At 39.3% G+C, this 12,954-nt stretch overlaps 1 protein-coding gene across 2 annotated transcripts in view; it reads left to right on the top strand.

Annotated features, from left to right (window-relative positions):
- The first annotated feature begins 7,545 nt into the window (after nt 1–7,545).
- The window catches only part of HIF1A (hypoxia inducible factor 1 subunit alpha), a 41,895-nt gene continuing 36,486 nt past the window's right edge, over nt 7,546–12,954 (top strand). For both annotated transcript variants that reach the window (XM_068544408.1, XM_068544418.1), the window contains exon 1: nt 7,546–7,900. In XM_068544408.1, the coding sequence (XP_068400509.1) occupies nt 7,866–7,900 (35 nt within the window). In that variant the 5' untranslated portion in view covers nt 7,546–7,865. The remainder of the gene's footprint in view (nt 7,901–12,954) is intronic.

Genomic DNA, 12,954 nt, shown 5'->3' with positions numbered 1-12,954 from the left:
GCTTGTTTGCCATTTGTATATATTCTTCAGTGAAGTATCTGTTCAGAACTTTTATGCAGTTTTTAATTGAGTTATCTATTTTCTTATTGTTGATTTTTAAGAGTTCTTTGTATATTTTGGATAGAAGTCCTCTATGAGATAAGTGTTTTGCAGATATTTTCTCCTGGTATGTGGCTTGACTTTTCATTCTCCTAGCAGTGTCTTTTGCAGAGTAGAAGTTTTTAACTTAATCGAGTCCAATTTAGCTATTTTTCTTTCATGGATCACACTTTTGGTACTGAAACAAAGGTCACCTAGATTTTCTCCTATGTTATCATCAAGAAATTTTATAGTTTTCATATTACATCCAGGTCTAGGATCCATCTATTTTTTTTTTAATACTTATTTATTTATTTGGCTGCGGCAGGTCTTAGTTGCAGCATGTGGGATCTTCATGGTGGCACGCGGGTTCTTTTGTTGAGGCGTGCCAGCTTCTCTCTAGTTGTGGTGTGAGGGTTTCTCTCTCTCTAGTTGTGGCACATGGGCTCCAGAGCATGTGGGCTCTGTAGTTTGCGGCAGTTGGGCTTTCTCATTGAGGCGCATGAGCTCAGTAGTTGTGGCACGTGGGCGTAGTTGCCCTGCAGCATGTGGGATCTTAGTTTCCCGACCAGGGCTCAAACCTGCATCCCCTGCATTGTAAGGCGGATTCTTTACCACTGGACCACCAGGGAAGTCTCTCTAGGATCCATCTTGAGTTAATTTTTATGAAAGGTGTAATAAGGTTGGAGTCTAGATTCATTTTTTTGAATGTGGATGTCCAGTTATTCCAGCACCATTTGTTGAAATGGCTATTCTTTCTCCATTGGATTGCCTTTGCTCCTTTGTGAAAGATCATTTGGTTATTTTTGTGTGGGTTTATTTCTGAGGTCTCTGTTCTATTTGTCTTCTCTTTTGACAATACCACTCTGTCTGGATTACTGTAGCTCTGTAGTAAATCTTAAATTTTGGTAGTGTCAATCCTCCTACTTTGTTCTTCTTCAATATTGTGTTTGCTGTTCTGATCTTTTGCCTTCCCGTATAAACTTTAGAATCAGTCCGTTGATGTTGCAAAGTAACTTGCTGGGAGTTTGGATTGCATTGGGTCTATAGATCAATTGCAGGAAGAACTGACATCTTAACGGTATTGAGTTTTCCTATCCATGAACGTGAAATCTCTATTTATTTAGACCTTTGATCTCTTTCGTTAGAGTTTTATAGTTTTCCTCACATAGGTCTTGTACATATTAAGTTAGATTTGTACCTAAGTATTTCTTTTTCTTTCTTTCTTTTTTTTTTTTTTTTGGAGCTAATGTAAACAGTCTTGTGTCCCCACAGCCCCCCTGCCCCATTTTATTCAGATATAATTGACTTATAATATTATGTAAGTTTAAGGTGTACAATGTAATGATTTGATACATGTATATACTGCAAAATTCTTACAACAGTAAGGTTGGTTAACACATACTTTATGTCCCATAATTACCATTTTGTTGTTGTTATTCTTATGGTGAGAACATTAAAGCTCTACTCTCATAGCAACATTCAAGTATACAATACAGTATTATTAACTATAGTTCATAGTGTTGTGTGTTTTTAATTCAAATTCCAATTGCTCATTTCTTTATTTAGGAAAGCAATTGACTTTTGTATATTAACCTTATATCCCACAATCTTGCTATCTTTACTTATTCATTCTAGGACTTTTTCTGTTTGTGTTGTTGTTGATTCTGTGGAATTCTATTTATTGCCTTTGTTCTTTGTTTCTTTTTTGTCTTCTACTCTCTTTCTGCCTTCTTTGGTTTTAAAAAGAGGCTTTCCATATGATTCGTTCTATATGATTACATTTTCTCTCCTCTCTTGGCATATCAATTATACTTTTAAAAATTTTAGTTGTTGCTCTAGAGTTTGCAATATACTTTTATGACTAATCCAAGTCCCACTTTCAAATAACATTATACTGTTTCACCAGTAGTGCAAATGTCTTTTAATAGGGTTTTCCCAATTCTTCCCCCCATTCCTTTTAATAGTGCTGTCATTCATTTCACTTATCTATAAAGTATAATCATCAGCTATACTTTTACTATTATCTTTCTGAACAAACTATTATTTGCTGGATCAACCAAAAATAAGAAAATTTTTAAAAAATTTATTTTACCTTCATTTATTCGTTCCATAACACTCTTCTGGTTTTTATGCAAATTTGAGTTTCTAACCTATATTACTTTCTTTCTCTCTGAAAAACTTCTTTTAACATTTCTCGTAAGGCAGATTTACTGGCAACAAATTTTCTCAATTTTATTTCTTTCATTTTTTTTTTAATTAATTAATTTATTTATTTATCTTTGGCTGTGTTGGGTCTTCGTTTCTGTGCAAGGGCTTTCTCTAGTTGTGGCAAGCGGGGGCCACTCCTCATCACGGTGCGCAGGCCTCTCACTGTCACGGCCTCTCTTGTTGCGGAGCACAGGCTCCAGACGTGCAGGCTCAGTAGTTGTGGCTCACGGGCTTTGTTGCTCCGCGGCATGTGGGATCTTCCCAGACCAGGGCTCAATCCCGTGTCCCCTGCATTGGCAGGCAGACTCTCAACCGCTGCGCCACCAGGGAAGCCCTTCTCTTTCATTTTTGAAGGATAATTTCACTGGGTACAGAATTCTAGGTTGGTGGGTTTTTTCTTTCAACAGTTTAAATATTTCACCCATCTTTTCTTGCTTACATGGTCTCTGAAGAGAAATCCAATGTAATTCTTATCCTTCCTCCTCTATAGGTAAGGTATTTCCACTACAGCCCTCTGCCCCATGACTTCTTTCAAGATTTTCTCTTTGATTTTCTGCAGTTTGAACAGACTTTTTGATATTTTTCCTACTTGGTATTCCCTAAGCTTCCTGGATCTGTGGTTTAGTGTCTGTCATTAATTTTGGGGAACTTTCAGCCATTATTTCTTCAAATATTTCTTTGCTCCTCTCTCTCTCTTCCCTCTCCAGTATTCCCATTACAGTTAGATTACATCTTTTGTAATTGTCCCACAGATCTTGTTTTGTTCCATCTTTTTCATTAATTTGTTTTCTTTGCATTTCAGTTTTAGAAATTTGTATTGACATATCTTCAAGCTCATTCATTCTTTCCTCAGCTATGTCCAGTCTATTGATGAGCCCATCAAAAGCATCCTTTATTTCTGTTACATTGTTTTCAGTTTCTAGTATTTTCTTTTGATTCTTCCTTAGAGTTTCCATATCTCTGTTTACTTTACTCATCTGTTCTTTCATGTTGTTCTTTTTCCACTAGCACCCATAGCATATTAATCACAGTTATTTTAAATTCCTGGTCTGATAATTACAAAGTCTCTGCTATATCTGAGTCTGGTTCTAATGTTTGGTTTATCTCTTCAGATTATGTTTTTTGTCTCTTAGCATGTCTTATAATTTTGTTGTTGAAAACCAGACATGGTACATTAGGTAAAAGGAACTTAGGTAGATAGGCTTTTATGATGAAGCTTTATGTTTGTCTGGCGAGGAGATAGGCTATGCTACTTTTTGCTGTAGTTGTGGTGTCTGAAGCGAAAATTTTCTCTAGTGTCCTTGTTTTTGTTTCTCTTGTTGTTTTCGGATATCCATAGTGATTCTTTAAATAGGGTCTGAGGTTTGCAGTTCTTTTAGCTCTAATCCCCTGTTATTACCCAGGAGCCCTACTGATGTGGTGGTATGGTATGGTAAGGTGTGGGCGGAGGGAAAGCATTCTATAATCCTATGATTAGGGCTCAGCCTTTTAGTGAGCCTGAGTTGAGTATTTCCCTTCTCTCATGTTGAAGGCTAGAAGGGGCTGGAGTTTAGTGTTCCCCTTCCCTAAGGTAGGTTAGGCTCTGGTAAAATAGCTTCCCTTGAGGACAGATCTTATTAAGAACAGAGTGCTCTGAAAGTATTTCAAAAAGGTAATTTCTTCTCTACCTGTGCAAAAAGCAAGAGATTTTCCTCAGATCTTCACAGTGATTATCTGTTAGGCTCCTGGAGTTGAAACTCAAGAAAGGTGTGGGGCCCCTCTAAGGCTGAAACCCCTTTGTAGTTTTTAACTCTCAAGCTGGTCCACACAGAGCCTCCAGCAGTTCCTCACTTGCAGTTTAAAGTGTTCCTACTGATATTGGCTCCAACTGTGATGTTGACTTCAGCTTCTGGCTTCCGTTCCTGGTAAACTGTGATCCTCTGGTAAGCTATGATTCTCTATATCTCTCTATCCGTCTCTCCAGGTTTCAGGGCAGCAGTTTGCCCTGTGACCTCATTTCCCTGGTGGATCTAAGAAGAGTTGTTGGTTTTCAGTTTGTTAAGCTGTTTTTTCTTATTGCAAGGATGGGTGCTTCCAAGCTCTTTAAATGTTGGACCAGAAACTGAAAATCCTTTGGCATTCCTTTGTAAATTTATGCTTAAAATGTCTATCATAACTGAAAAGTGCTAGTGTCAAAATTTCAGTCTATTCTTATTCTCCAGAAATTCAGACAAATATACATATTTATTTTCTGTTTTGATCCTTGAAAGAAAAAAAAAAGACTTTTAATGTCTATTATCTGCTAAGCACTTCCTTCCAAATGATATGCTTTTTCGTTGTTCTTGTAATAGAATAGATCAAGGTGGAGGAGAGGAGGAGCACGAAGGATAATAATGAGTCAAGAATCACTTATTGACCACTAGGTCTTCTTATATAGTTTGATACATTCTAAATTACCTGAATCTGATGTGTTTCACTCTTTAAAAGGCTCAACGCTCTATGTTATTTAGTACTAATCTAGATTTCAAGTTTTACCCTGCCTCTTCCTGAGTCACTGCCTAACTAACTTACTACTATAAATATGGGTTAAGGGTCAATTGAGTCATTCGCAAGTAATCTTTCAGTCTACTTAGAGAGTTCTGCAAAGTGGCTTGGAATGAAATTTGGACACTTACAAAGATTAGAAAGTAATTAAGTAAGATTGTTCGTTAAGGTTTATTCACATTATAATAACTTAAATGCATTTATTAATGGGTGTTTATAAAGAGGATAATTTAAAATTTTACCCCATAGAAAGTTTTGCTTTTTAGAATTCTGTTATTTAACAGGATTGATTGAATTAGGGAACACTATTTAGCTACTTTGTAATTATGTGAAAACAAGTTGAATATTACCGCTTTCCATGTTCATATGTGTGAGTATACACATATATATGTATACATACACACATAAAATACCATATTTTATACATTTTTCTGAAAGGAAAATTGAACTTTGAGGCAAATGTAATGACTATTCAAAAATATCTTTTGCTGATTGGATTATCATTCTGCTTTAAACTTTTAAAAATGACTTAGATTTGGTATTACAAAAGGCTCACTTTTTGTTGTTGTTGTAATAAACACTATACGCGTTAGCTATAATCACTGGCCAGAGAGAATTTCTCACCAGCATAATGAGAGAGGAAATGATTGAAGATCTCTGCAATCATGCTCATATACAAGGGTGGGAACACTATGGGCACTTCCACAGTTGAAAACAGAGAATATATGTGAATTTATATTAATATAATTGGCATTCTTAGGAAGTTAAAACTGGCTGAACTGCGGTAGAAGCCCAAGTAATTATCACTAGCAGAGGCACAAGTTTGGGGGTAATAATAATGATAAGAATAATGAAAACAAGACCACCAACAATACTAATGGCTAACATTTATTGATAGTTTACTATGTGCCAGGTATTGTTCTAAGTACTTTACATGTATTATCTCATTTAATCATGCCCGGATTCTATGGCATAGACATAAATTAGTAAACTGAGGCACAGAGAGGTTAAATGACTTGTTAGAAAGTGTCAAAGCCTGTACTCAAGCTCACTCTTGACTCTGGCATCAGCGTTCTTAACACTGAGTTTTCAGAATTTTAAATTAAAAGGTTTGTAATTTACAGAATTATTCTTTCCACAATTAAAAAAAGAAAAACATGAATAATTATTTTTGGTCCTTTCCTCTTTTCAGGCATTTCCCATGTTACTTTTCAAGAAGACTTATCATTCAGTGTTGTAGATCTGGGGAAAAAAAGTAGCATTAAGATCAATCTTTAACCATATCTCTGGATCTGCTGACCAGTTAAGAAGAGGTGTTATGTGAATTGATTTTTGTTTTATCAGAGTTTAATGCTTATGCTACGTGGACCATTGTTTTTACATGACAATATAATTGAAATCTACTACAGATATCCACATTAATTTATAACCCAAAGCTAGATTGTAACAATATAACTACTAAGGCAAAGGTGAGAAGTAAAATAATCTAGTGCTAACTGGAGATATGTGTGCAGTGCTTCTTTGTTTGGCTCAAAACACGTTTCTTTTTCATTTAAAAGACTGACAGGCTTGAAACGTACGCTTCAAAAGCCAAAAAGTGATTAGGTCTTATCCAGGAGCTTGCAAAGTCATGCTAGCAAACAGGCAATAGTGGCTGCCACCATATCGAGTTGAGGTCCCCTGCTCAGGTCTCGGTGCGGGTTTTGGAGTCTCCTTCCTCTTTCCTGTCTACACAGTGAACTCAATTCAAGGTGGTAAGTCTCGAACTAAGGGTCGTCTTCCCCCTTTTCTAAATCCATCTAAGATTATTTTCCACTCTTTGAAAAGTAACAAGAAAATAAATGTCAACCTAAAACCATTTTTCCTACTCTTTTTTTCTGAAATTCGGGTTTATGCTCTTTTATTAAAGTCACTTATATCTATTTGTAATGCTTAAAATCATTTCAGATTTTAAGAGTTCCTGCTACCTTAACTACTTCCCTTGAGAGGTTTACAGCAAGAGGAGTTTATTTTATATTTTTATTCGTATTTACTCAGCAATCAAACTTCATCACTGAGAAACTTAGGGGACAAAGACAGTAGCCTAGTGTTCTATGGCAAAGGCTGCGGTCGGTGACATGGCCCATGGTTGGGTAACCTGGCAAGAAAGACCCCACCGTAACACAGCTGAGCAAAGGGACCAAGGGTTTGCTGCCACGAAGCGAAAAGTCTGCTTTTTTAAACTGAGACTTGGCAGAGCGCGCGGCAACCCTGCACAGCACAGCTGCCGGAGAAAAAGACAGCGGGAGACTTGCTGCCCCGAGAGCAGGAAGTGTGATGCAGGCTTGGGACCCAAAAACCGAAATCCCTTCTCAGCAGCGCCTCCCAAAGCCAGCCAGTGCTTTCCCTAGGAGAAGGCGCAGAGTCCCCAGACCCAGGCTGGCCGCACCCCATCTCCTTTCTCTTTCCTCCGCAGCGGCACACAGACGAGCACGTGAGCTCGGCAGCGCGTCCCAGCTGTGCCTCAGCTGACCGCCTCCTGATTGGCTGAGACAAACGTGGGCTGGGGTGGGGACTGGCCGCCTGCGTCGCTCGCCATTGGCTCTCAGGGAACCCGCCTCCCCCTCAGGTGAGGCGGGCTTGCGTGTGCGCGCCCTGTGCTCCGCGGGCGGGCGCGCCCCCGACACTCCCCCCCCCCCCCAACCCCCGAGCGATCGCGCGCCCCTCCCGCGCGCCTCCGCCTTTGCCCGCCCCCTGCCGCTGCCTCAGCTCCTCAGTGCACAGAGCCGCCTCGTCTGAGGGGACGCGAGGATCGCCCTCGCTGCCGCTTTCGCCAGTGCGTTGGGCCGGGCCCTGACAAGCTGCCCCAGGGGAGGCTCTTCGGAGCCGGACCTGGACCCCTGCGATAGCCGTCTGCTCTCCCGCCTCTGGTCTCACGAGGGGTTTCCCGCCTCGCACCCCCCACCTCTGGACTTGCCTTTCCTCCCCTCCCCGCGTGTGGAGGGAGCCAGCGCTTAGGCCGGAGCGAGCCTGGGGGCCGCGGGCAGTGAAGGCATCGCGGGGACCGATTCGCCATGGAGGGCGCCGGCGGCGCGAACGACAAGAAAAAGTAAGCCCACTCCCCCAGCCGGCCGCGTTCTCCGCCGGCCCTCCCGCCTGCCCGCCCGCCGCCGGGGGCTCGCGGGCCGGCCTCCGCGTTCCGGGGGGCCGCCTTTTTGTTTCTGCCTCTCTCCCCTCCCCTCTCTCTCCCCCAGCCTCGCCGGCCGGGCTCCCCCACTGTCCACGTCGCCATCTTGTCGTGGGGGGTGGGAGACGCGTCGAAAGTGCTTTCAGGGGCCGGGGGCTGGGGGCTGGGCCCTGCTCGCCCCCCTCTCCCGGCCGCCCGGGCCTCGCACCGCCCTTCTTACCCGCCTCAAACCCCCAGCCTGCCCCGTGCCCCACTCCGGGTGGACTTCCCCGAGCCTGAAAACCCCGGGAAGAGAAATGAGCCGCAGCTTGGTCGCCGCCGCTTGCACCCGAGCTTCCGCTCCTTCCCGCCCCCATCCTCTCAGGTTCCATTGAAAACTCGGCCCCGGGGCGGCCCCTGCACGCAGGTCCTGGCTTCCCTGTGGGCTCGGGGCCCTGGGTTTCCGACCCAGGGGCTCGCGTGGTTGGATGCGATCTTGCCCCGCGGTTGTCCGGCCAGGCGTGTGTCTTTGCCTTTGTGCATTAGGGATTTGCCGCGATGGCCTGGGATGCTAACTTTTTAGTTTGCACGTGCAGGTTTGGTTTGGTTTGGTTTTAATCGCCTTGAAAAACTTGCCTAGAGCGAGAGTCGGAGTAACGGGAATTTAGGGGAATGGCAACATTTTAATGAGAACATCAGAATTGGATACTTTCTATCACCTGTCAAGAGAGCCCAGACTTTATAAGCGAATTATATGCTTCATTCATTCTTGGAAATATTTTAGTGAAAACGTAGCGGCTGGCTAAATTCAGGCAAACACTTTTAATGAGATTGAAAGAAAAGTATATGATCAGAGCAAATGAAATGCAGCAGTAAAATGTTGCAAAGTTTTTGGACAGACCTGCCTCATTTTCCTGAAATTTAAGTATATTAAAATATACCCGAAGTAAATAATCATCCTGTTAGAACTTAATGCAAGTTTAAAAACACCTTGAATTTTGAGTCTTAAGTGGTACCTTATAGGATTAAGAATTGTGAGTCCAACCAGTGGAATTAAGTGACCCACCTCCACTCCCACCTTTTGGTCCACTCTGGTATTTTAACCTTTGAGGAAATTATTTTAAGGAATTGAAGATTTATGGTAAGAGTTCTGGTTAGTAGGCTGGCTTTACTGTTAAGTCCTCCCACTCGTCTGGGAGAGATTAACTGCCCTAATCAGTATCAGAAGAAGATAAACTTGTTTATGTTCTTGCTATTTTGTGGATTCCTTTTTGGTCTTTATCTAATGGAATGATAAGTTTGCAGTTTGTATACACCAGAGAAAGCACGTATAAAATTCAAAAAGTGAGTAAACAGGTCTAGATTTCCATTCCAAGGGTTGCCAGGAATTAATTGCAATTAATTTTGCAGAAGTGATTACAAGGTTTTTGATGAAATCATGAGGCTGTTATATTGTAAACCATTTGCACATCATCTCCATGTATTGCCAGTATTCTGTCCTTATATGCTGAATCATATTTAATATTGTGCATGAAGTTATGCACCAGTCACTCCCTTTTTGTATGCAATGTTCTACTTATTTCTCCTTTGCAGTTCATCAGTTGAGAGGCGCATAAGCAGCTTTAATATAAATGAATTAATTAGCTACTGTGCTTCACTCCCAAGTCTAAACTAGTTCTTAGATTTTCCTCAGTCACATTTGTTATTTTCAAAATATTCTCATTTGAAAATGTAGCAAACTTGGATCAGATTTAATGTTTCTTAATACAGAGGTTCTTATAACTGAAAAATTAAGTTAAACAATAAATGGTAGCTACTCAACAACTTTTAGATTTTGTTTGTTAAAGATGTCTGTTTTTTTATCCTTTTCTAACTAATAATTTTAAAACTTTTTGAAAAGATAACTGAAAGATTGAGGGGCAGAGATTTTTCTCCTTAGAATTTTTCCATTTTAAGTGAGCCTGTTGAGTGCAGGTGGGGAGACAAATTTGTCTTTTTTAAAGGAGGGTTAGGAAATTCAAAAGCTGAAGGACTGGAAAAAATCAGAACAGAGGTTGGGTATAGTTACAATAGATTTAACATAGGGAATTTCGTGTTGATTCCTTAGTAGTAGGGATTGGACTTAATTAATAGCACATTAATGTTGATTTTTAGATTTCAGTGGAATGTCAAGAGGCTCATTGTTCGCTTTCAGGTTTCAGGCCAGACTCCTTCAGTGTTTTCCAAAACATAGTTATTGGATCATTAAAGTAAAATCTCAGAGAATGGACTTTCCTTAATTTCCTTCTTTAACTTTGGTCATTAAAAATCAAGAAGCTCTCATTTACTAGTAAACTTTTTTCTTGTTACAATTTTACTTTGATTTCCTCTTGAAACTCTTGAAGAGGTTGCCTGGTGGTTAAGAGCATAGGATTTGAACGTGACACCTCTGAGTCTAGCCTTTTCACTTGTTAGCCTTGTGAGCTTGGGCAAGTTACTGAATGCTTGTACCTATTTCCTCCTTTTGAAATGATGATAATAATAGCAACCATCTTAGTGGTTATTATGAAGATTAAATGTGATAATGCCTAGTGCTTGGTTTAGGAGTCTTGGTGACATTATATACTTTAAAATAGGTGTTACCTGTTAAAGTTTTAGTCTAAACTTCCACAACACTTAAAAACTCTTTTTTGCAAGTCCTTCCAAATATTTCTTTGTGTTAGTTCCCCTTCTCCCCACTTTCTTTTCTATATCTCCTAAAAATGAAAAGACTATCATTGGATCCACAACTTTAAAGGGGATTCTTTTCAGTTAAAACAGTACATCCCTGGATTATGTTTGGCATCTAGCATCAATTATTCTTGAGCATCTGATTTACTGTCTACCTTAGGCCCCCTTTTTCACATTTCCTTACCCCCTTGTTTCCTCCCCAAACAGGCTACTAAAAATTTACTCTGGACTTTAGAGTCTAGAGTCATAAACACATATACTAGTCAGACAGTTCATTTTAGCAGGGTATGTGCAAGGCACTGCAGTCTTAGGAATGGCAGTAACTTAAAACATTTTTTTTTTTGTCTTGATGCCACAGTTTGGAGTAGACAATTTTATAAATATTAATCTTTGCTGAATATGATGACTTGATAAAATACTTGTGGAAAAACATATGAGCCTACATAGTAGAAAAACTGTCCTTTACTTATGAATTTCTCCAGAGGTAAGATCTTAGGCTTTTGTCTCAAGGCAAGGCTTCAAGCCTGTACTGTTTGTCTGATTTTTGTAGCTCGATTTGTATAAAATTTATATTAGTGCACTCTTCCATGTGTATGTGTTTACTGAATTATCATGTTGTTTTAGATTATGTGTGGTAGTTCATTCCTGCGGTCCACTGCAAAGCATTTTGTGCAGTTTAGATAACATTCAATCTTTCTACCTATTGACTTCTGTTGTCTTTGCAGCTCTAATGGTGTTTGGGCTCAAGGTAAAGATTTTGTGGTTACATTCTATTGTTTTATGTTAAGAATGGTGTATAGGAGGCTGAGGGGGATTAGTCTCTTGACTGATTTTTTTCGGAAGAACTCATAATAGTTTATTGTGTTTGGTGGTGAAATAAAAAACTTACCATGCATGGATGTTAAATATTTGGGTTAGATTACTGTGCTTATTTATAGACATGTCCTCTTAAAATATAATTTTTAAAAATTTACATATTTAAAATACTATATTCTTTTCTTGTCTGAGATTGTTAACATAGGTCTGTTTTTCAAGTAGGAGAAAATAATCTGACTTAAATATGTTGTTGGATTAGGTTTCTATTAAGATACTGATTTTAATTCATAAGAAGAATGCTCTCTTTTTTTCTTGTTTCTTCCTCTCTTTTTTTTTTTTTTAGCATTGGGACTAATTATCCAGTTGGTGGATTTTACCTGGCCTTCTGCTATTTGTGATGGATGTATGTATGTATGTATGATGTATGTGTTGTGTATGTTTTCTGCTTAACTAGAGGGTTAGAAAAAGAATTTGCAACTAAGATAAGCCAATTTTCTTGTTGCTCAGTATTTTCGGTGAAAGTATAGTGATAATTTTTAAGTCTACTACAGGCCTTGGAATTTTAAAGATAATTGTATCCATGTCTCTTGGTGCATCAAAAATTAACTATTTTGTATGTGCATTGATTTTTATATTAAAACTTGTATTTTCTTCAGTAAAAAGTAATAAACCCATATCTGTTTGCCAGACATGACCCTTTTAGGAAAATATAATGTATAAAATCTAAATCTATAAAAACAAACTTTAATGATTACCTCATGACTTTTTTTTCCTCCATAGCTTTTGAAGTGATTGTGGGGTTTTTTTAAGTTGTGGTTTTAAAAAACAACATAAAATTTCCCATCTTAACTATTAATAACTGTACAGTTCAAAAGTGTTAAGTATATTCACATTGTTGTGTAACCAATCTCCAGAGCTTTTTCACCTTGTAAATTTGAAACTCTGTAACTATTAAACAACTACCTCCAATTTACCGCTCTCCCTATCCCCAGGCAACCATCATTCTACTTTGTTTCTATGAGTTTGACTACTAAATACCTCATGTAAGTAGAATCGTACAATTTTTGTCTTTTTGTGACTGGTTTATTTCACTTAGTATAATGTCCTCAAGGTTCACCCATGTTGTAGCATATGTGAAAATTTTCTTCCTTTTTAAGGCTGAATAATGTATACTAGATTTTATCTATCCATTCATCTTTCGATGGACACTTAGGTTGTGTTGACAAAAATAATCAATAGACAATCTATAATAGAAATAGGAAAGGGTTTTCTTTGAACCAAACTGAGGACTATAGCCCGGAAGACAGCCTCCCAGATTACTCTGAGAAACTGCTCTGGAGAAGCATGGTTTTAGCATAGTTTTATGTCTTGTCGGAACAAAAAACATCATAAACAAGTCAGAGATACATTCCTTCAAGGTTTCAAAAAAAAGCAGATCAGCAAGTACACAGCGAGTATGGCCTTGGCACCTG

The sequence above is a fragment of the Eschrichtius robustus genome, chromosome 1 (assembly GCF_028021215.1).
Source record: "Eschrichtius robustus isolate mEscRob2 chromosome 1, mEscRob2.pri, whole genome shotgun sequence".
In the NCBI taxonomy this organism is placed as follows: domain Eukaryota; kingdom Metazoa; phylum Chordata; class Mammalia; order Artiodactyla; family Eschrichtiidae; genus Eschrichtius; species Eschrichtius robustus.
This window is presented reverse-complemented; position numbering and strand designations above follow the sequence as displayed.